This window comes from Schistocerca gregaria, chromosome 5 (genome assembly GCF_023897955.1).
Source record: "Schistocerca gregaria isolate iqSchGreg1 chromosome 5, iqSchGreg1.2, whole genome shotgun sequence".
Taxonomy (NCBI): domain Eukaryota; kingdom Metazoa; phylum Arthropoda; class Insecta; order Orthoptera; family Acrididae; genus Schistocerca; species Schistocerca gregaria.
In genome coordinates this window covers 672,321,190-672,346,573 of record NC_064924.1, presented here as the reverse complement: position 1 = coordinate 672,346,573, position 25,384 = coordinate 672,321,190, and the positions used below count along the sequence as shown (strand labels likewise).

Here is a 25,384-nt window from a genome sequence, read left to right as displayed (position 1 = left end):
AAAAAGTTCTTGAGAGCACGCGGTAAAATTAGGATCTCTATTGGGCACATTTTCAATTAAATGTTGGTTTCCCGTGGACTCTGCAAGGAGCGGAGCGTTTGCGAAGTATGACGGGTAAGCCTACTAGTGTGACGTCACAAGCTCGTTGCTGGACCCGGTCTTCTGATTGTGACGTAGTGAGCATTCTTGCTTCCTATTGGCTCTACTTCACGTGATATGTCGCCGAAATATCGCAGGGCCTATTTTATATTTCACGTGGCGAAACGGCTCTTCAACGTGAAATACAAGGAGGCGACTTCGCAAAGCTCGTAGAGTGTCACGTCAACGGTAGCTGACTCGTCCCGTGTGCCGACGGCTTAACGAAAAATATGGCAGTTCCTGACTTGTTCGCTTGAGGCGTTGGTGCAGACTTGGATACGGTAGGTGTTTCGCGTAATACCGGCTTCACTCTCCCCGTGTGCGTTCGCTGAACCTCCTAAGCCTCGCTTTCCAGTACAGTGCCATCGAGTTCAGATGCTCATTTGAGGACAAAAACACCGCAGCCTTTACCGGCACCCGGCCTGCTATTCCTGGACTCCCAGCCCGTCCGCAGCTCTCCCAATTAGGTGAGCCGGTCCCAAATGACAGCCGTCGACGTCGACGCTTATGGCGGTGCGTGCGCTGCGTGCGCTGCGTGGGGGCCCTCCCGGAGCAGCCGATACGCTCCGGCTCTGCGGAATTCCGCCGGCGTGCGTCGGCGCCGCTCTTTGTTGTCTCGCTGCACCTGCGGGAGCAACAGCGCACCGGTCCGCCTCCAGGGGACCCTCTACAGCTTAACTTACCCTACGTACCTCGTAATTAAAATTAAAAATCCCTTATTCATCATCCTATCGTCTATTGTAATTGTGTTCACTGTACGCTCACCGGACAAAAAATTAGTCTTCCCCAGCAGACACAGCCTGTCTAACACCGCTTCTATCACTCGTAACGGAAGAGAGCCCACAATTCTCTTCGGGCGCGCCGTATTCAGCTGAAGCCAGTCGTTGACAAGTGGATCCTGCAGAGCAGCCAAATCGACGCGTATCCTGGCGCTTGTGAGCATTGTACGAATAACATTAAAGGTAAAACGAGAAGAAAAACCCAAATGAAGTTTTGTAAATTCGTGGTACTACCCACAGTACCATATTGTGTGACGACACTGGTTCGTCACATGTCGCTAATCGATGATATAGGGTAAATGAAGGTAATATGGTGAACAAAACATTTGGGCCTCGTAACAAAATACAAACACTCTCCTTTCACAAAATACATAAGTAACACATTAACAGTACCACATTCTCTTTAAGACACTACAAAAGTTAATAAAAACTTACTTTTATCAATTTCACCATTTCACCCATGTATATGGGTGAAATGATGTACTTATTTCCCCTCCTTTTTGCCACGTACGTCACACATAGATTCATATTTTGAACAGTCTTCATGCAGCCAACGTTGGCAGCTAATTCACTTGATCCATTCCACATCATTTTCATCATCGTCTTGCAATTGGATATCCAGCGACGAGTCGGATTCGGAGTCAGTGGTAGACGCTTTTCGATTCTTTGGCTGCTTCTTTCTGATAATTCCTTTGTTAGTCTCTTTGGTTACGGTTTTTCCTTTGGTTACGGTTTCTCCTTTGGTCTTCTTTTTAGCATTTGCTCTACTCTTGACTGACTCATTTTGTCGTTTTCTGTTTCGCAGGTTGTCGATGTTTTCTGGAGAAGTCAAAACCTCAGCTGAAGCTCTGGACTTCTTCCATGCAGATCCAACTTTGTCTAGGATAGGGATCGACGAAATATGGTCCAAGACTTTGCCAGGGGTTATTTGAGATCCTTCTGTTGCCACTGTCGAGGTCATATCTGTTGCTTCTGATGAAGACTGCATGTTTTCCTGTGGATTTTCCGCACGTTGCGAACAGCCCAGTTGTGGTGAAGCTTGTATGTGTTCAAGTCCCTGATCGCTATCTACGTCTGCAGTGGCTTGTTCCGAGAGATTAGGTGCCTCCTGCCAGTGCGAACAACTTGGTCGAGGTGAAGTAGGCCTGTTCTCATGTCGTTCGTTGTTTTCCTGATGTTAAAAACGTGTATTCGGGGATGACACCAGGATTAAACGGGATGATTCCTGTGCTTCTAAACCCCGATATTGCATTCTCTGTGGTAGCTGCTTGCACCCATGCCTTTGTAAGCAGTCCTCCGAAACTAGTCTGGAAATTCTTCTATTTGGATTCATTTTAATGTACGAATTGCAAGCATTGTAATAACAGGATTTCAGAGCTTTAAAAAAATGCTCTGTCTAGCGGCTGCAGATAGTGTGTGGTGTGGCTGGGTAGACAGAGCAAAATTATGTTTTTTTTCTTCTGCAAACTCTAATGTATCCACGCTGCTGCAGTGAGAGCTGTGTCCATCCAAAATAAGCACCACTGTTCCCTCAGGCTTCCTCCGTGGAACCCGGCGGCGCCATACCGTCCTACTACTCGGCCTCTTCGTTTTTCCCTTCAAAACACAACCTGGGGGTAAAAACATGCCCCCTCCATTGCAGCAAGCGATTACAGACATGGTTTCACCCTTTTCACCGGATGTTATCGCTGGAACGCTCTTAGACCCCTTTGCTGCCAACACGTAACCTGGTTTATTATTCAGCTCAAGCCCGGACTACATTGAATATATTTCCCAGCTCATCAAGGAAATTATGCTCTACCAAGGTGTTCTGCAGCAATGAATAATAGTCTGAAACGTTTTTCGCACTTAAACCCCTTGACCGTGCTTGTGAAACTACTTCCGATTTGCGGATCGAAAGTTCCGGATTTCTTTTTAAGAATAAATGTAGCCAGTCCATTTCAGCAATTTCCTTTTCTCGGTTAAATTTGTGATGTTGGTTATATTTCTCAGCTAGTTTGTATGCCATGGTATATACTTCTGTCCTTGTCGGTGCAAATCGGAAGTTTTGTAATTTTATGATATGTTTTACCAACTTTTTCTCACATTCTTGTGTTAGTACAGGCGGCCCACTCAACGGTTTTTTCGTAAAGCACCCGTTTGCTAATCGCCTCTTCAGCGCTGACCATGGAACGTGAAACTCCTGTGAGGCTTTATTCAGGCTCCTTCCACTCTGCACCGCTTTTACGGCATCGGTAAGCTGCTCCTCTGTCCAATCAGCACGGCTGGGTCCTGTATGTCTTTTGTAAAATGTACGCGTCTTTGCCTGGAACAATGGTGGTGGATAGAACATTTACTTTTTTAATCACTGACAAACCAAACTGTACTCGCAATATATATAAACTAATTTTTAAATTAACGATTGTATTGAGACGTCGAAAAAAAAAACAGAATATAACTCTCGCATGGGATAGGAAACGCTAACATTTCATGACTTGAAACTTTCTGGTAGATTAAAACTGTGTGCCGGACTGAGACCTTTGCCTTTCGTGGGCAAGTGCTCTACCGACTGAGCTACCCAAGCACGACTCACGCCTCGTCCTCACAGCTTTACTTCTGCCACTACCTCGTCTCCTACCTTCCAAACTTTACAGAAGCTCTCCTGCGAACCTTGCAGAACTAGCACTCCTGAAAGAAAGGATATTGCGGAGACATGGCTTAGCCACAGCCTGGGGGATGTTTCTGGAATGAAATTTTCACTCTACAGCGGAGTGTGCGCTGATATGAAACTTTGTATTTCATGACTTGTCAAAAACCCTGGTTGGGATGTCCCTAAATAAAAGCTTTACACTTTACACACAAGAAAATTCCTTCACCATATCATCCCTGGCCGAGTTCACCATTTCTCTCATTTGCTTTCGGTGAAACGGTGAATAACAAGGCAAGAAGTTCAAAACACTAGACGCAACGATTTCTAGGTTATGTAGTACATAAGCAGTATAACAAGGCAGAATATATAAAAAAATACCCCGCGAACTACGCTACCTAAAGTAACATCTACAAATGCACGCAGCATATAAAATTATTTAGCATCGAAAACTGTTTTGTAGAAAGTACTTACAGTTTCTAAAACGGAGCTGGTTTTCAACGCGTGCGCTTTGCGCAGATGATCAGAGACTGTTGGCATGCAGACGTACAGAGACATCTGTTTAACCAGTAAAGAATTAAATCAATTCACCATTTCACCCGATTCACCGTATCACTCTGACTTACCCTATACATGGTGTCAAATTTGAATAGGTGATACAGAGTTGCCGGCCGCTGTGGCCGAGCGGTTTTAGGCGCTTCAGTCCGGGACCGCGCTGCTGCTAGGGTCGCACTTTCGAATCCTGCCTCGGGCATGGATGTGTGTGATGTCCTTAGGTTAGTTAGGTTTAAGTAGTTCTAAGCCTAGTGGACTGATGACCTCAGATGTTAAGTTCCATAGTGCTCAGAGCCATTTGAACCATTTTGATATTGAGTTCACAGCCGATTATATTGAAATAGGGAACCAATGGTAGTAAATGTGTATTCATTGTGCTATGAACATACACAGTGTAGAATGTAGCTCATAGTAATTGCTCAGAGTGACGACACTAGTCTCAGTGCATGTATGTCAACGGCGAATGAAGTTCTGCCGCACTCTCTCAAAGATCCCTGGTGTCTATTGTACCAGGAGACAGGCAGTTTGGACCCTACAGAGAAAGTCCAGAGACGCGAAATCCTCCGATCGTGCTGGTCATGGGGCACGACCTCCACTTCCAATATTTGTTGTTCAGCTGCTCGCGGACGTTAACATGGATGTGGGCTGCAGCACCGTCGTGTTAGAACCACGTCCTTTCGCGGACACCAAGGCGTGCAAAGAACTGTGGCAGGATCACCAGTTGACACGGAACAGTCAACTTGGGAGCCAGCAGATAAGACCCTTTCAGGTGATCTTGGACAATGCCAGGCCATACGTTGACAGAAAATCATTGCTGGTGAGCTGGTGGCCACCGATGTGTGTTCCGTGGGGGTTGTCCTCACTCCTATATACATTTATTCAGACTGGCGGTCGTTGCTTTCAACAGGTACTATGAGCTACATTGTCACTATGAGGTGTACGTTGTATATGTCCACAACCCAATATATAAACGTTTCCGACCACTGACTCTTTCTCAGTATAATCGGTTGTGGACCTGCTAACATCAGTTTAACCCAAAGGGTTTGAGGGACTCTGCATATATGATAATTTTATGCTGTATTCTCGTAAACTTGCTGAATGAAGAGCAAGGTTTATAAATTACGGCATTTTAGCTCGTGTTATTCCCATATTCCCAGTTGTCAGAAGGCGACGAGACGAGTCAGAAGCAAGTTTTAAACAGTGGATAGACAATGGCGGAAATCGGGAAGGTTTACACCACGAACTCCCATGGACAGCGGTCACACGAGGCAATCTACTTTGGGTATCTCTTAAGCAGGAGTATGCCTTTCAAAGCAGTGCCAGCCACTCTCAAGAGTTTTCAACAGAAGCTCGCAGGCTGTTCTAAAAGCGAAAGCAGAGAACAGTCACCACTATATTTCCGTTGCAATTATCTCTCCTCTTACGGTAATTTTGAGAGCTGCATGAGAGCACGCAGTCAGTAGCCAATTCTGGGGGAGAGTGCATCGTGTCGGTTTGTGTCTGATCGTTGGAGAGTCGCTGTTCGGTGCTCTGCTTACACTTGGAGTTCCTTGAGCTGTTTTGGAGTATCTGTCGCGTTTAATGTTTGCTTGACAATTTCAAAGCCTGTTTCGCAACTTCTGATGGCTTTCTGTCGTTAGTTCTCTTTCGCACTGGGATCAAAAGTCGATGTTATCCCCTTTTTGTGAGTCGCCCATACTTTAGAAAGTGATTTACGACTTAATTTACTGTCTTTCAGAGAGGTTTCAGTGGTCTTCTACATAGATACAGCGTTTATAAATCCTGATATTATCACTCTGGTGATTCAGAAAAATCTTAACATTATATGTGTATTGCTATTTTTATTTTTGATGAAACTTATTGTAAATCTGTGTAACGTCAACAGTATTGGCTGGGAGCAAATAAATTTTAAAATAGTTTTTTCTCACTCCACCATGTCTTCCCACGGCGTTCTGGTGAGGTGACGCATGTCATGAAAAATGAATATCGTCAGAGGATTTCTGAATTGCTGTCTAACTGTGACGGTGTTTGTAATGTAACACAGATACTACTATTCTTTTCTTCTAATCTGGAAATAAATGAATTGAACTAAACTTTATTCTGCAGATAATTAAACTTCAGCTGCATTAACGCTTAGTAGCGTGTTGCACGGTTGCCTTGGATTCTGTCTGCTCATGGAATCGCTTGCCCGGTCATTTGTGTGGTGAGTCTGCAAGTGTGGTAGGCACAAATGTCTGCTGAACTCCGGATGACTCGCACATAGAACAGTAAGATCGACTAGAACAATGAAACAAAATTGGGCATCGCAAATGAAGTTCCTTAGACCTGTCAAGGCTGTACCAGGAAAGGCGAAATAAAGTAAAGTAAAAAAACGGAAGCAGGGTTGCAAAGAGCGTGCATTGCACGTCTCGCCTCATAGAATCAGTTCAACATAGGTGGAATACAATCCTCCTGAAAGAAGGACTGTGGGAAGGCAGAGGAAGGAATGGTGAGGCCGGAACTGCCCAAGACGCCCAATCATGGATTGAGCTCCAAAGACTCCCAGACATTTTGCGTGCGATTAAGATTGAGTGCTTCAGAGTGTAAGTTGCGGCGGGATTCCTCAGTGTTTGTTAGACCACGACCATATGCTTGCAGCCCTGTGAACGTAGCTATTGTCATCTTGGAAGACGGAAGAGAGTACAGCATACTCATCACGTAGATGTAAAAGAAATGGCAAAACATCTTCACCGGCAATGTAGAAATCGCAGTCCTTGACTGGCCCAAAGTCGTGGTACGAAATACAGCTCCAAAACTTCACAGAACTACTTTTGGCCTAAACCATACCTTCTGTGATGTTCAGTCCACCCTAATCAGCCAATTGCTGTTGAGCGGGAGGGCCGGGCCACATAAGCAACATTCACAGTTCATAACAACAACAATTTTATTGACTTTTCTTTGGCCAAATAAAATTTTATCTTTACAATTCAAAATCGTTACAAGCACGGGAAACCGCCCTATTCAAACAACAACATTAATCTTTAACCAAGCATTAAGTGGTTTGCAAGTTAATTAAATTCTGTACACAGTAAAGCTATGAAAAGAACACTATAATTGTGAGATAAGGTTTAACCAATAATGGATATCACAAATTTTTTTAACACAAAATAAAATACAAACAGATACGCCCCTTCGTGACACATTTTCAAAACAGGTGACGTCGCATAGGCACGGGCAAATTCAAGTAGCAGAAGGGGGCCTCACTGGGCCCAGACCAGAGGCGGCTGGACCCAGAGCCCACCGCAAGCGGGCGAGCTGCACAGGGTGCCGCACACAGTACACTATAAGGTCTTACAGCCCGTGCTTCTATACAGTTTCAGACAAAAGGGGAGAGGGGGGGGAGAAGACGGCAAACACTAATTCCTCAAACGTAAAATAACTACGATGTATAAAATGATAGCCTATTTTACAAACATTGAAATAAAATAGTCAAGGGTGAATCAATAACTAATGCCCTTGACGGACGAGGGCGAAGAGCATAATACCAAGTTAGCTTAGAAATTTGAAGTACACTAGTAGGTTAACATATGCTCACTGAAACTGGAGAGCTCATTTAAATTAGTCCTTAACAGGATACTGATAAACAGTCAAGTAAGACTACCATTTCACTGTTTACGAGTGAAGAAGTAATGCAATTAGATAACACAGAATGTACAGGTTCAATGTTAAGCCTGTGCTTTGAACCAACTATACCAACGTCCACACAGCTGACTGTACCAGGAAAAATATTACAGTGTTATGCCGTCCGTTACTTCAAACAGCAATAATACCAATTAGTACACCTCGCTTGCTCGGACAGTATCTAATCACCAAAATCCAGATAGAGCTTTAACCAAACACAATAATACGTGTTTACGTAAACAGCACCAGACAGAGGGGACCTTTTGGCTGGCAAGACAAGTTTCCAGTCATGGTGCCGATACTTGGAAAGCAAGGATCAGTATAATATGCGCACCAAAAATATGACAAACAATTCTCAGCAAATCTTGTATGAAATCCTTTACAGATCCAAATCAGGGCCGCACGACTCGATTCGGGTAATGCGGCCGGGTCCAGCTCCCACACTACCAGCCAGGTCCGGTCCTGAAAACTCGCCAAGCACACCACAACCTCCGCATCGTGTCCCTGCCTGCTGAACCACACTTCCTCCGAGTCTCCCGCGCCGCGCGATTCTCCGGCTGTCCCTCTCTACCGCCACACGCCCGTCGCGGCCAAAAGCCACGTCAAACGGCCGACCCAAAACATCACACCATGCCGACCCGATCGATCAATCGATACGAGCCGGCACAGCTCACCTTCCACAGACTTCTGGTTATGCGCCCCATTAGGTTTTTGGTGAACTCATGCCTTGCGCCATTTGAAAAGGGGCAAAAATCACGATTTGACAGATAGACACACCAAGACTCAAAGCCCATAAGAGAATTTATACGAAATGACGTTTTGATTCCGGGTCAAGCAGAAGGCTTTAATGTGCAAAGTAGTTTCAGTTGAGCTTACACTTGGCTTAAAAATGTTTCCAAGAATCGTGAGCTGTCAGTTCGGATGCTGGACATGTTTAGTACAAAGTGCGCCTGTTGTCTGACGCGCCGCCCGTTGTCTGCAGACGGCGGCGGCGGGCTGTTCCCGGACGTGTTCAACGTGGCGGCGCGCGCCGAGATCTGGGCGAACGCGACGTGCGGCGAGCGCGGGCCCGAGCTGTACTGCAGGCCGGCGGAGCGGGCGCGCGCCCCGCAGTGCGGGGTTTGCCACGCGGCCGCCGCAGACCCGGCGCGCAGGCACCCCGCCTCCAGCGCCGTCGGCGGCGGCCCGCGCTGGTGGCAGAGCCCCAGCCTGCAGCGCGGACACCGCTTCAACTGGGTCACCCTCACGCTCGACCTCAAGCAGGTAGGCTGCCGCAGCGCGCGCTGTACCACATTAAAAAAAAAAACTCAGTCCTAAGGATATGAAGGGGCTCTCCCGGCCGTATGTCAGTTTGCGAGACCAGAGCCGCTACAACTTCATCTACGTGGATACTCTACAAATCACATTCAAGTGCCTGCCAGGGGGTTCATCGAACCACCTTCATAATTCTTTATTATTCCAATCTCGTATAGTACGCGGAAAGAACTAACACCTATGTCTTTCCGTACGAGCTCTGATTTCCCTTATTTTATAGTGGTGATCGTTTCTCCCTATGTAGGTCGGTGTCAATAATATATTTTCGCATTCGGAGGAGAAAGTTGGTGATTGGAATTTCGTGACAAGATTCCGTCGCAACGCAAAACGCCTTTCTTTTAATGATGTCCAACCCAAATCCTGTATCATTTCTGTGACACTTTCTCCCATATTTCGCGGTAATACAAAACGTGCTGCCCTCCTTTGAACTTTTTCTATGTACTCCGTCAGTCCTATCTGGTAAGGATTCCACACCGTGCAGCAGTATTCTAAAAGAGGACGAACGCACTTAGTCTCCTTAGTAGATCTGTTACATTTTCTAAGTGTTCAAATGGCTCTGAGCACTATGGGACTTAACATCTGAGGTCATGTGTCCTCTACAACTTAGAACTACTAAAACCTAACTAACCTGAGGACATCACGCACATCCATGCCCGAGGCAGAGTTCGAACCTGCGACCGTAGCAGTCGCGCGGTTCCAGACTGAAGCGCCTAGAACCGCTCGACCACACAGGCCGGCTTTTCTAAGTGCACTGCCAATAAAACGCAGTCTTTTGTTAGCCTTCCCCACAACATTTGCTATGTGTTCCTTCCAATTTAAGTTCTTCTTAATTGTGATACCTAGGTATTTAGTTGAATTTACGGCTTTTAGATTACACTGACGATTTATCGTGTAACTGAACTTCAACGAATTCCTTTCAGCACTCATGTGGATGACCTCACACCCCTCTTTGCCTCTGTTGCTCCTAATATAGTATTCCTTCCTTCCTACTGCAGCTCTTCTTCTGTCACAATCTCTCTCTTCTGTCACTGTCATATATTCCGACTCTCATTATTACTGGCACTCATCCACTTCCACTTTTTTGTTATACCTTTGTCCTCGCACTGGCTCTTTCACATTTTTCCTACTGTCCTGTCACTGTCAACTATGTTCCACTGCAATTGCGTCCCTCTCATTCCCTCAGACTGCCATTGTCTCCTTCACTCATCGCATAACACAACCACCGTCTAGTATCTTTCAGTATTTATTACTTTTCCGTCTCTCTGCGCTGTCACTGTCTTCTCTCTCAGCATAAAAATGCGTGAACAAGTTTGCGTGCAACAATTTTTGGGAAAATTTGTAATGGTTTTGAGGAAGGTAAAATGAGACAGTTGGTACCCCACTTATTAGTCAGAATCTTTTAAACATACAGGAACATCTTCGCATTTTTTGTGCTCCAGTAGGAACATTTTTCCGCTGGTTTCCTTTTTTCCCCCGTTGCAGCACGTTATGTAAATCGTACGAAAATAAATGTGTTGCTCAGTAAATTAGTTTACTTACGCGAAATTAAAATACTGTAGAACTAATTTTGACCCTAGGACCGGATTTTACGTGCAAAAAATTTTTCATGAGTTTTAGTACTGCACCATATGGTTCCCAGATGATAACGAAGACAGTTTACCCCATAATATTCCACGCTACGTCACTTCATAAACTGATTTTCGCCTCGCAACTGATTTTAAGTGAGTATTTTAAGTATACAACTAGGGTAAATTTGAACCTCTATATCCTAGAAACGGATAAAGACATGAAAAAATGTCACGTTTGTTTGTGACAGGGATCTTAGCTACACACAGTAAAAATTTGAACCATTTGCTGTGCATATCTGTCTTTAAACACTCGGGGTGGGTTTTAGTCTGCTGGTGACGGCGAAAATATAGTAAAAAATGATTTCTGTGGGGCTTTCTGAGGAACTGCTCATGAACTAATGGCGCCTCCATGAGTCTCATCAAGCCCACCATAAAACACCTCAGTAGGGAAAAGAACCAACCGATTTGTTCCATTTGCCTAAGCGGGAGGAAGTATGTAGTATTCGTAGTTGACCCTGTACTGCCGGATGGTTACACTACTTCTGTTGGGTATACAAATGGTCCCTATCTAAACACGTGAGCGTACCAATAGAACCCAAGGTATGAGCACCTGAAAATCCCCTTGTGTGCGTGGCGTCTTGGAACATATTAGGTAAGCACGCTGTCGCATGCATACCGATTTGGCGTTCGGCATCCAAACGGCATTTAGCTAACTAAACAGTAAGTAACTGACATTCAGTACGAAAAACAAACTGATGACACCACATGGGAGCCGATAGACATAAGCTTAACGAAGGATTTTCAAGCATGTTGTTGATTGAGATGTAATACTTATTTTATTTCTTTACTGTTTATTTAGCCTATGCAGATTAGGGCCACAAGGGCCTCTCTCAGTGCAAGAACAGAAATTAAGTGGTGACTAGCGGCGCTGTCCAGCACAGCTGTACGCGCCTCCGGGTGCACACAGAGGATGTAGTGAATCCGCTGGTCAAGGTGCGGCAGTCCCATTACGAGCCGAACGTCACCCGCGTTCCCTAAACTCTGTAATCTTTCTTACACCATTTTACAGAGACTATTCACTAAGGAAATTGATTTTTACGTTACAGCTTGATGATGAAGTGCCCACCATCTCACCAATCATCACACTCGTTGTGATATTGGCATCTCAGTATGACACTGAGCGAAATTCGCAAAATAGAGGTCGCTATGATTTTACGTTCTGTGCGTATTACACCTTACGCTGCTGCATAGGTATTTAGCTTGGAGGTCTTTATCTGTCTCCAGTCTCCAGAAAATGGAGGTTATGTGGCGCATTCAATTCCAATCAAACGTGCATGAGAATGAAGTGTTAATAACATACCTCATGTCTCCTAAAGTGTTAGCAATATCGAAGCGATATTTTGGCCATGTTAGTGTGCAAAAGGGAAGGTTTTCCATGATGTTAACGTACTGAACTTCCTTATCTACATCGATGTAGACGGAACTATAATTTTTATTTATTTTTTCAATCCAGTGACTAATTTTTAAAAAAAATCATAGTTAGCTAGCGAAAAGAGAAATTGCTAGTATGTAGCTAAACGTGAAATTTCTTCTCTTATGATACCGCAAACTAACACAACGAGGATTTCCCTCAGCTATTGACCTTTCTGGTCGCCTATTGCTTGTTTAACAAACCACACTGTTTCAAGGCTCCGTCGCAACAGCTACTGCAAAGTGAGTTTGTGTAAATTATAATAAAAAACAAACTCTGGTATGCCGGCCTGGCGAGCTTGAGAGACCGCCAGAACTGATGTAGCTAGAAATGTCTCTGAGCACTGTGGGACTTGACATCTGAGGTCATCAGTCCCCTACAACATAAAACTACTTAAACCTAGCTAACCTAAGGGCATCACACACATCCACGCCGGAGGCAGGATTCGAATCTGCGACCGTAGCGATCGCACGGTTCCAGACTGAAGCGCCTAGAACTGCTCGGCTCATGGAGCTAGACTCCAAATATTTGTGGTCGATTTTCTCGGCGTTACGCGCGAACACGCCCCCACGCAAGCCTACCGGTGGTCGCGGCCGCGCTCTAGGCCTATAGCCGGCGGCGAACGTGCCCGGGCTTACGTTGTGCTCCGCCTGCGCTCTCGTAAAGTCGGTTCTATATTCATCGTCGTTTGATTCCTGACATCGCTGCGTCTAGGCCCTCGTTTTGGTTTAGTCTCAGGGAGTTGTCATCCTACAATGTTTGTCTTCAGTATCCGTCCATCGCTATTGTTGTCTTTCCATGTTTTTAGATGACTCACCTTCGATGCCCTCCACCGGTCAGTCAGTGTCTCGTCATCGTGTCCGCTTCTGGTTACTACAGAAGCGAAATTAAGCCTATGAACAAGACAAACATAGCCTTTACTCGTAACTGATGATGCTCCTTGAAATGAAATAAAGCTAACAACTGAGACTGAAGTAAATCGCCAATTGCGTTACAAGTTTAGCAGAGTCCTGCAAACCATCTTTTTTTTAACATCGAATGACTGGAATGGAAATTTGCCAAATGATTTTCTTCCTGTTCTTCATCCGAGAAATATGAAAATTATTTGCATCAAATACACTGAAGCGTCAAAGAAACTGGTATAGGCATGCATATTCAAATACAGAGATATGTAAACAGGCAGAATACGGCACTACCGTCGGCAGGGCCTATATGTGTATTTGCCTCAGTTGCTAGATCGGTTACTGCTGCTACAGTGGCAAGTTGTCAGGATTTAATTGAGTTTTAACGTGATGTTGTAGTCGGCGCACCAGCGATGGGACACAGCATCTCCGAGGTAGCGCACAACCATTTCACGAGTGTACCGAGAATATAAGGAACTCGGCAAAACATCAAATCTCCGAAATCGCTGCTGCCGGAAAAAAAAAAAATCCTACAAGGACGGGACTAACGACGATTGAAGTGATTGCTTCAGAATTCAGTGCTGCACCATCAGGAAGTGTCAGCGTGCGAACCATTCAACGAGACATAATCGGCATGGGCTTTCGGAGCCGAGGGTCTACTCGTGTAACCTTGATGACTGCACGACACAAAGCTTTACGCCTAGCCTGGGCCCGTCAACACCGACATTCGACTGTCGATGACTGGAAACATACTGGCTGGTCAGACGAGTCTCGTTTCAAATTGTACCGAGGAGACGGACGTGTACGGGTGTGGAGACAGCCTCATGAATCGATGGTCCCTGCATGTGAGCTGGGGACTGTGAAAGCTGGTGGAGGCTCTGTAATGGTGTGGGGCGTGTGCACCTCCTCCTCCTCCCCCCCCCCCCCCCTCCCCCAGCTTCGATTAAACAGTATTCAAAGTCACGCCTGCAAGTAGGTTCGAGTCAGGCCTTGCAAGGCATCACCTACATCGCCTTACACTTGTTGGCAAAAGCTGTGGGCAGGCGAGGTGTAGGACAACACTTTGACTTTTCCATATTGAACCCATAAACACAAAGTCGTATTACTAGAGATTGTTCACGCAATCAAGGACTTTCAAAGTAGCAGTCGATTCATAGGCAGTGCTTCTTATGGATGACCACTCTCGCGTTACGGATAGGCCGTCGCCTAGTTTGCAGGCCTATTGTTTTCGCTGTTGTGTGGGAGCTAGTTCTTACACGTCGGCAGCTGCTTCCCCGGGACACGTGAGCGGCGGCGCCGCAGCAGACGGCCCGGCGCGCCTCGCCCCTTGGACGGCCGCCAGCTCTGGCCGCAAGTGTTTCCCCGTGAGTCAACAGCTCGGATCCGCGGTGGCCGCCGGGACCGCTTAATCAGCTCAGGGGCCAGGCGGGGCACGCCCGGGGAGCCGGCGCACTCCACGCCGGCTGATCGGAGGCCCTGAGGCGGACCGTTCCGACTCGCTCGCCTACTTACTGCCCGCAGCTCTCAGCCGTCGCAGGGCGGGGCCTGCAAACTGACGCCGGCTCGGTCAACTACCTCATCAGCTGGCCTCTGCTTCGCTACCCCTGACGAGAAAGAACCAACATTGTACTTAACGTTCCATCGATATAGGCATCATTAGCGAGGGATCTACAGTGGTCATTATGTTACGAAACTCCCCCGTGCAACCTCGATAGTAACGCAACTGTTGTACATTTCGTTATGTCAAATTTCTACAATGTTTCATTGGAAATTGTATGAATGGCCCTTAATATTATCACGCGTTACTGTCTTTACCTAAAAGCGTTAATCCGACTCATATACAGCAAGGCAGAGGATGTTGTTATGCGTGGCCAGTATCCTCTTTCTACAAGTCAAGTCCACACGTGGATTAATACGGTTCTTTGTTTACTGTAACTGGAACATTTACTTAACTTGGATAGAGTCCATGTTTGTGGTACAAGCTCATTAGTAATAGTCACAGTATAGTACACTTAACTGGTCGCTATGTACTGTCGTAGCCTGTGACGAACTAGACCGGCTCTGTGAGTAAACTGACAGACGCCAAGCTGGATGATTGAGTAAGTGAGGCCCCGCGGCGGCGACCTAAATACTTGCTGTCGAGAGGGCGTTGGCGGCATGTTGCTTGTGGGCGTGTCTCTGGCCTCTCTCGAGATAGGGGTGCCGGATCCAGCGCCTACTAATCGATCTTCAGTTTTATTTTTGCCAGCCGGTGTGCTGGCAACAGCTTACGCCAGCACAATTATGAAGTCATCTTCCATTAGCTATTTGTCTCGTTCTTCCACGTCTCTTGTAATACAGCAAATAGTGGTAAAAAAAGAACTACGAAAGGGGTTTTTACGACCTGGGGAAGACGCAATAGCTCGGTTCGGCGAACATTATCAGTCCCACCGTTTAAAAGGAACCATTCCGTCATTCACGTACAGCGATTCAGAGGCATCTAGGAAAATCTACATCTGGATAGGCAGAGAATGCTAGCCCAGTGTCGTACCTCTGCGCACGTCTGCCATCGATTCGCCTGGCTGCAGGTCTCATCCACCTCCATTGCACATGCATTATTATATCTTATCTCCAGTTTGTTATCTGATCACTTTCTTTTTAATCTCTCGACTACCGAATAAGCCTGAACAAATAGCAGTTTATGCCAGACTTGTATGTCTATCGCCATAAGATTTTAGGACATCCGTACATGGCTCCACGACCAAAGCGAACTTTCAGTGGCTGTCGTGCTGCCGTCCTACTTCTCTTCTAAATGGTTCAAATGGCTCTGAGCACTATGGGACTTAACTTCTGAGGTCACCAGTCCCCTAGAACTTAGAACTACTTAAACCTAACTAACCTAAGGACATCACACATCCATGCCCGAGGCAGGATTCGAACCTGCGACCGTTGCGATCACGCAGTTACAGACTGAAGCGCCTAGAACCGCTCGGCTACCCCGGCCGGCTACTTCTCTTCTTCTCTCTACTTCTAGAGACACGCAAACTTCTTAACTCGTTGTAGAGTGTGTGGTAGAGGATCCTTGGCACTATTCGTACCGCTTTTTTATCCTATTAAGTTAGCGCGTGGAGTGACGGAAGTAAGACTATCTATACTGATGAACGCCGGCCACCGCGACACCTAATGCAACTTGGTGGCATTGTAGGCACGTGATGCCGTAAGGAGAGCACAGAACCAGAGGCTTTTCAATGAATGATTGTGTCAATGGAAGTAGTTACGGATCTGTCAGCGTCGGCGCAAAAGTTTTGCTCATTTGGTCTATAATATAACGGAATATTTATGACTTTCGTGATTACAGAAGCTTCTACTTTATACAGCTATGTGACTAAATATTTTACTTTAAACATTACAGCATGGGGGTATGCATCACTGATATGTGACAAGCTGAAAATGAGCCATGTTGTAATATGTAAAGTAAAACGATTCCCCAACTAAGTAAAGTGTAAAGACTTTGTATATAATGTAGAACCTATTGTTAAGAAGGAAATGAGGAATACTCTGTTATATTACAAGGGGAAAAAAATGTAATTTGTACGAGAAATCCTCGCTGCCATCAGACGGTGGGGCCAGGCCCAGGCCTGTCCGAAAATACTGGGCGCACTGTGATGTGGTGAGAAGTGGTCACAAGAACATGTTCAGCCGGCCGCTGTGGACCAGCGGTTCTAGGTGCTTCAGTCCGGAACCGCGCTGCTGCTACGCTGTGTGATGTCCTTAGGTTGTTGTTGTCTTCAGTCCTGAGACTGGTTTGATGCAGCTCTCCATGCTACTCTATCCTGTGCAAGCTTCTTCATCTCCCAGTACTTACTGCAACCTACATCCTTCTGAATCTGCTTAGTGTATTTATCTCTTGGTCTCCCTCTACGATTTTTAGCTTCCACGTTGCCCTCCAATGCTAAATGTGTGATCCCTTGATGCCTCAGAACATGTCCTACCAACCGGTCCCTTCTTCTTCTCAAGTTGTGCCACAAACTCCTCTTCTCCCCAATTCTCTTCAATACCTCCTAATCATTAGTTATGTGACCTACCCATCTAATCTTCAGCATTCTTCTGTAGCACCACATTTCGAAAGCTTCTATTCTCTTCTTGTCCAAACTATTTATCGTCCATGTTTCACTTCCATACATGGCTATACTCCATACAAATACTTTCAGAAACGACTCGATGTTAACAAATTTCTCTTCTTCAGAAACGCTTTCCTTGCCGTCCTTCGGTTGGTTAGGTTTAAGTAGTTTTAAGTCTCGGGGACTGATGAATTCGGGTGTTAAGTCCCATAGTGCTTAGATCCATTTGAACCATTTTTTAACATGTTCGATAACGCTGGACGTAGCCTCATATTGCGGGAAATGTGAACACGTAATGGACCCAAGAACATTGTCAAACACGATCGTTTTGGTTGTCCACGTGCTATGGGGTGGGAAGCCACAATGTTACATTGGCGTATTGGTTTTCAAATCTTTGAACATGGTACATTCGCCAGTGACACTATACTCCTTCCCTATGTGCATCTTTTCGGCGTCGACTTCATTTTCAAGCACGACAATGCGCGACCACATGGAACACCGCAGCAACTCTTCGGCTTATGGACTGGCCTGCCGCTTTCCCAGCACGTGGATACGTACTGCAGCCCTACACATGCAGCCGCGCTGCTCAAGGAATGGAACGCCCTAACACAACAACTCCGCACCAACCTTGCGGAGAGAGCATGGGTGCTCGTTGCAGAGCATGGATTTCTGTCCGTGATCATCACGCACCCTATTAGGAACCATGTACCGCCATTTGTAATGTGCAGGCGACCATCGTAATGCTCGCTGATCTCACTCTAGTTATTGTCTTTGAATACAAGTGTTATTTCTGTTCGTCTTACTACGTACTTCTTTCAGCTGCCGCCTATAGTATACTGAAGCATTACTTTTCATGTATGGTCCGAGTGTCACCCAGCTATGTTTCTTGGCACCGACAAATCAAGAAAAACTTACTTTTGTCCTTTAGTCCTGCACACGAGTCTAGCTTCGCTGCAGCCAGTCGTTGACTGAAAAACTGTGACAGATTGCAGTTATTTCTCGAGTCATATAAAACAGACTGCATGTAGCCTGCTAGTGAGGCGAGCTTCCCGCGTTGCAGATTGCCACAGCGCCGCCTGCGCCTGCGCCTGCACAGCCGCTGCTCGCCTGTAATTGGCTGCCAATTAGCGGCGGACATGCGCTCCTGTCGCGCGGCTGCACTTGCCGCAACGCGGGTGAACGATCTTCTGCGAGCTAGCTTTCTCCACTTCCCGTCTCGCCGAGCTTTATTTCTGCTCTTAAGAATCCTCTTACAAGCTTCGCAATAAAACATGATAACAAGAAAAAAGTCTATTCATAGATACTAAATTAAAACATTATAAAACAGTTACAGAATCAGAAAAAACATACGCAGCTGAAACCATTTTCATAACAACTGGTACACCACTAATCGACAAAATGCCAAAGACAGAAGGAAGAATAATTACGACATGCATAAATAAACAATGTCGGGAAAATGAGCGGCGGAGAATAGCTTCAAATGCAACATAATACAAGGAAATGGAATCAATAACGAGACGATCGGGAATAAATGTATCTTATTCTTTGTACACCTGGCGAGAACACCAGAAAATAGAATTAGTAAGGGAATAATTGAAAATTTTCGAACAGTAAGTCAGCATTAAATAGATCAAAGACATTAAGGAAGATACATGATAACTCCAAATTACAGTAGACGGTCTAAAAAACAAAACAGGGAAAGCAAGAATACTGCAAGACATTCAGACCAGACTACAAAGGAAGTTTAATAAAAAGTACTACAGGAAGAGTGATTACAGACGAAGAAACAAAGAAAATATCTGAAAGAGTGAAGAAGTATTGGGAAAACAGAAGAGCAAAAAAACTTCATATAATAGTATATCCTTGTATAATAATAAACATCTGCATCTACATCATACTCTGCAACCAGCTAATGGTGCCACTATCTTACCCTCCAACCCTGTTCCACTCGCGAATAGTTTGTGGGAAGAATGACTGTCGCTAAACATCAATACGCAAGATATACATTATCTGACTCCCCCTGAAAAGTGTTGTCCCAAAATTTCAGTAGTAAATCTCTCCGAGATGCACAACGCCTCTCTTGTAGCATCTGCCAGAGGAGTTTGTTTAGCAATTCCGTAACGCTCTCTCGTCACGTGAACGATCCCGTGACGAATCGTGTCGCTCTTCGTTGGATCTTCTCTATCTCCCCTACCAGTCCTACCTGATAGGGATCCCAAATAGATGAAAAGCACTCAAGAATCGGCGAATAAGCGCCTTATAAGGCACTTCTTTCGTGGATGAGTTATATTTCCTTAATATTCTTCCGTTGAATCTGAGCCTGGTGTCTGCTTTTCCCACTAACTGTTTTATATGGTCATTCCACTTAAGGTCGCTCTGGATAGTTACGCCTAGATATTTTACGGCAGACGCTATCTCCAGCTCTTTGCCATCAATAGTGAAGCTGTCAGTAGTGAATTTCTTTTCCTATGTATGCGCAATATTTTGCATTTATTTACGTTCAGGGCCTGCACCATTCATCAATTCTCTGCAGGACGTTCTGCAAATTCTTACTACCTTCTGGCGTTGCTACTTTTGTATAAACAACTGCATCATCTGCAAATAGCCTTAAATAGCAACCGACGCTTTCTACTAGGTCATTTATATCTATTGTGAACACACTTCCCTGTGGCACTCCGGATATTACCTTCACATTTGTCGATTTAGTTCCGTTAAGAGCGACGTGTTGAGTTCTTTCTGCAAGAAAGTCTTGAATCCAATGGCAGGTCTGCTCCGATACTCCGTACGCTCGCATTTTTTTTTTTTTTTCATTAAACAGCAATGTGGGACAGTGTGAAATGCCTTACACGGCATCAGGCTGAGCACCGGTGTCCACTGCGCTGACATGGAGGAACAGAGCGAGCTGAGTTTCGCATGATCTCTGTTTGCGGAATCCATGTTGATTTTTGTAGCGTAGATGTTCATTTTCCAAGAACGTCATAATTCTCGAGCATAGCCTTGTACAAGTACTGTACTATTAAATTATTATTAAACTGTATTGTGTTATTGAATAACAACACTTTTATAAACATAGACTAGACTAGAACGCTTCAATGAAAGCCATAGAATAAAAAATAGAAAATCAATAACAACTGCCGTTGAAGCTATAAATAATTTTCATGCGGAATATAAATTTGATTAGTGATTAATCTTACAATCGTATTTTGGCCGCCGGCCGGAGTGGCCATGCGGTTCTAGGCGCTACAGTCTGGAGCCGTGCGACCGCTGCGGTCGCAGGTTCGAGCCCTGCCTCGGGCATGGATGTGTGTGGTGTCCTTAGGTTAGTTGGGTTTGATTAGTTCTGAGTTCTAGGCGACTAATGACCTCAGAAGTTAAGTCGCATAGTACTCATAGCCAAGTATTTTGGCAAAGAAAATGCGAGGGCATGCTGAAAAGTAATGCCTCGTAGTTTTTTTATGTGAAAACTCATATAGCTTTTTAAATAAAACAACATTATTAACATCCTCATCTTTATTCTTCGTATCTACATATTTATTACGTAAAATAGTCATCGCGGCGTTGAACATATTTCTCCCAACGAGAGACCACTTCGTTAATGCCGTCGCTGCAGAATTATGACTTCGTTGACGGAGCCTCTGCTTGCACTAATTCATCACTATCGAAGTTAAGTCCTCGTAGGTGTTCTTTAAGTTTTGGAAACAGATGAAAATCAAATGGTGCTAACACCCAAACCAGCAGATGTCATACACTCAGATCGGTACCGATTGATTTATGTCGATACAGTATCAACCAAAATACCGGTAATTAAAAGTAACACCAGAACTGCGTATGTTTTGCTGCGGTCCGTAGTTCTGGCGTTACTTTTAATTACCGCTGTTTTGGTTAATACTATATCGGCATTCATCGATAGGTACCGATCAGTGTGTCTGACATCTGGGAGGTGGGATGTAAGTCGCGACTGGTATGGGCGATAATCGATGACAATCCAACGCGCCAGATGGTTGCAGATGTCTCAGTGCTTATTTGTAGTCCGGCATTATCACGCTGAAGAAGAGTGTGCTCCGGGTTGTGGATGACCTCTTGGGATTCGAAACTCGATTACAGCACGCTGTTTATAACGCTCCGACATAGGTACGTTTCACAGTGCCATGTTACACGCTGCTATTCGAAGCCCCTTATCGGCAGATGGATACAAACATGTTGACATGAAGAATATAGAGGTAGAATGTTAAAGGTTTTTAAATAAAACAAACGTTATTAAGACTTTTCACATAAAAAATTTGGATGCCTTTCTTTTCAGCACACTCTCTTAGTAATTGCATCGCTGCCTACATTACGTTCTACCTGTTGTCTTTCCGTGTGTAACATTGCATAGAGCAAGTGACTGAGGCACCTCTTCGTAATACGAGGTGAGTTTCAAACGTAAGCCTCGTCTGTTTTGAAATAGAGCGAAAGATGCGCAAACAAAAATTCCACTGCCTCACACAGAGTCTCTGTCTATTTTCCTACATTTTCACTATCTTTCCGCGAACACTTGTGATAACATGAGCAATTGTTTAACCCTTTACAAAGAATTCTTGTGTCCTATAAATCAGCTACGCAAGAAATGAAATTTTTAACACATCACCATCTTCTAAACAGGTAATCAAGTCATTTCATGAAATGTACGAAGAGACGATAGTAACTGGGCACTTGATCTGGTGTACGTTTTCAGAAACGTATCAAATGTATGGACAGTGGAAATAGCTTTGTGAAACGTTCTAAGCCGCGGGTCAAGACTTTTCCTGGCCTTAGCTTGCTACGTCGTCACTTCCTGGTGACACATATCAGTATCGAAAGCGTTTTCGATGTTCAGGGGCCACGAAATCTACCCAGAGCACCCATTTCTTGCTAAGAAAACACAGTTGCTATAAATTTCGTTTAAGATGCCTGTTTTGATGTTCTTGAATGGCTACAAAATCAAGTTGAAAGTACGCATTTGATAGCTAAGACTCCTGGCTAATGGCAATTCTATCGAGCAAGAAATGGGTGTGTGAAGAGTCTGCTATCGATTCCAGTAAGGCAAGACGAATCTGTGCTACGACAAAATCATGGACCAGCCGTATGTGGGGTTCAGAAATCTGGGGCCTTGATGCTAGGTTGGTGTAAATAGCGTCAGGGTTCGATTCCCACTTGAGGCGAAGGTTTTTAATAGGCACTAGTTATGTTATTTACTCCTCGTTACACCAAACGAAGAACATACGATTCCACGGTGGTTCCAGACTCACATTAAACGTGGTGTCCCTTCCCTAACCAGTACAGGTTAGGCTGGGCCACGACTGAGGTCATCAGTAACCTTTCTGACATTAGCATTTTTATTTTAGTTACAGAACCAAACGATATGTAATGGCAGAGGGCTCTTTTCTTTCATTTATTTCAGCCTGAGGTGTTGAATACATTGCTTCTGATTTGAGATTCGAACTTGGATCTACCCTTTCGGGGGATTTGATCGTCGACGACTTAGCGCTATCAAATTGTTGTTTGTTCGAGATTCTAAAATCCTCGAGGTCTCCAAGTAAGGCGCGTGTCAGGGTTAGAATTCTAGTTCGACACAAAAATTTTCATAACGTCCTTTCAAGCTTTAACATCAGCACGTCCAATTGTTGGTGGAAATTTTTGAAGTCTCTAAATTTATTGTTAATAACAGTATGTGACGGTTTGGACTCCCAGTGAGAAACAGATCTTTTCGTCACGTAATTTCAGGTTCAAACACGCCACTCCCAGCTGCTGGTGAGAAAGGATTCGATAATTAATGTCCGCGTGTGTAGTCAACGACGATATGTGCGGGGTTCTGTTCCCATCATTCATCTTATTTTTTGTCACGTCATTTCTAGTTCAAGCACGACATCTCGCTGCTGGAGAAACAAACCTGTATTTAACGTCCGTTAATGGCTAGAAAACCACGGCGATAGGCGCCGGGTTCAAATCACGGAAAGGCAGACGTTATTCATTTTTTCATCAGTGCAGTTTCGAACATCTTGCTACTGCTGAGAAAATTCGATATCAGGTATTTGTTTGTGCTTACATAACAATCGGATTAGGTGCTGTGTTCAAATCACCGTTCAACACATATATCACGTCATTTTAAGTTCTTTACTTCGAAATTAAATTGAATTTAACATCTTTCATAGTTAGTTAACACTGACATTATTTGATGGATAGCCGTCCCAGTACAGTACAAAAATTTTTTTCATGTAATTTCAAGTTTAGATTTGCTAACCGATACTGACTAAAAATGTGTTATATCACCTCCCTTTAAAACTAGTCAGCCATGACAATTAGCGCTTTGATGGAGTCTTACAATACATGAATAACTTTCATTTTTTAAAGATACTTCGTGTTAGATAACAAGTGTTTTTCGGACTGTCAGCGTGCCATCGTGAGTATAGTTAAATTATAGTGATACGTTGTTGATGGTGAGGTAACGACAAAGTGCTTGACGTTGTTTATCACCATCATATTTCTAACCGGTTAGTTCATCGATCAGTTCATGCAAAAGCACTCGCTAAGCGAACGACGGTTAACCGATGTCTGCAAAAACTTGTAGAGACGAATGACTGATACGTTAGATTCTATGTCATTATTTGTGACACGTACTAATGAGATGATAACCCTTTAGAAAAGTCACTTATTGTAACAAATTTGAGTTTACAAGGGTTGAGGACTGTCTCAGTTGCCCCCGATGCATGTAGTGTCGTGGTATTAGTCTACATCTGAAGTTGTTGCCATACAGAGCAGAGTTTTCTAGGGGTCAGTGTAACAGTTTAGTGTAGTAACGTACCGAGACGAGACTAGAGGACCTGCAAGACAGTTACTTGTGGGCTGCATCAAATCAGACGGAACGAAATTCAGGCCATTCGGCTACTTTTCAGTACCAGTACATTACATTCCACACGCACTGCCGAGTGGCACATTCTGGCGATTCATCTGAACTATAGTACGAATTACCGAAAGAATATAGAAGAGAACGTCCCCTCGACGCAGTTATCAGAAAAGGACAAGCGATTGGATCCACCACGATTGAGGGAGAAAATAGCAGGTTATCGTCTAACCAGTCTTGGCTTTCACCGAAGTCATGAAGCGATGGGAAGCCTACAAGGGGTGGACGAAAACATGGAAACAGCGTAAACACAACGCATTTCCGTGTCTAATACGGTGTAGGAAAATCGTTGGCTTTCAAAACAGCCTCTAGTCGTCACAAAACGGATAAATACAGGCCCTGCGTGGTTTTCAAGCGAATCTTACAAAATTCTTCCTGAAAAATAGTGGCGAATTCCAGGTAACGGTGATGTAGGTGGATAGCCATCCCGCACTCTTCTCTCCAAAGTAGATCAAGAAGGCTCGATAATATTGAGATATGGTACTGTGGTGGACAGAGTAGATGCGACAATTCATCCTCGTGTTCACAAAACCAGACCTGGATAATGTGATCTGTGAGGAGAGGTGCACAGCATCACCACTGGAGAAAAAACACTGTACCGTGGGATGTACCTGATCTGCCAAAATGGTCACATAATCCTTGGCAGTAACGCGCCTTGCAGAATAATAATGGAGCCGATAGAATAATAAGATCGCCGAAACGCTGCCATGTTTCACTCTTGGGATGTAAACAATGCCAGAAGTTGGAAACATTGTAAAGCAAGACTAATCCGACCAAATGACGCACTTCCATTGCTCCGTAGTCTAGGTCTTATGGGTTCGGCACCACGTTTTCCTGTTAAGGGGATTTGTAGCAGTTATGCATGGTTTTGATATGCCCACCTGTTCCAAAGAAAAAAGGCCTTAACAGACAAACAGACAGACGTATAAAAAATGACAAAAATATCTTTTCGAGATATATAATTATAAATTAACTATTCTTAGAATTTTTTCCTTTACTTGCACTGTCAAACTTGCTTCTTGCAACATTTCATGATTCTGTGTCTACGGAAAGTACTCTATGGGTTTTGTCGAGTGAATTTTCAAGAAACGAAATATGTGACATAAATGGTCGTATCATTTAATTAAATTGACTTAGAAGCTTAACAGTTTTTCACCGCCATAGCACCATAAACTGTAACACGCTATGTGATCAAAAGTATTGAGACATCCCCAAAAACATAAGTTTTTCATATTAGGTGCATTGTGCTGCCACCTACTCCCATACACTCCATATCAGCGACCTCAGTAGTCATTCGACATCGTGAGAGAGCACAGTAGGGAGTTCCGCAGAAAACACGGACTTAGAATGTC

General features: G+C 44.6%; 1 protein-coding gene across 1 annotated transcript in view; it reads left to right on the top strand.

Moving 5' to 3' along the window:
* LOC126272090 (laminin subunit alpha-1) overlaps positions 1-25,384 on the top strand; it is a 1,228,077-nt gene that overhangs the window by 330,940 nt on the left and 871,753 nt on the right. The window contains exon 2 of the mRNA XM_049974652.1: positions 8,741-9,021. Coding sequence (XP_049830609.1) covers positions 8,741-9,021 — 281 coding nt within the window. The remainder of the gene's footprint in view (positions 1-8,740; positions 9,022-25,384) is intronic.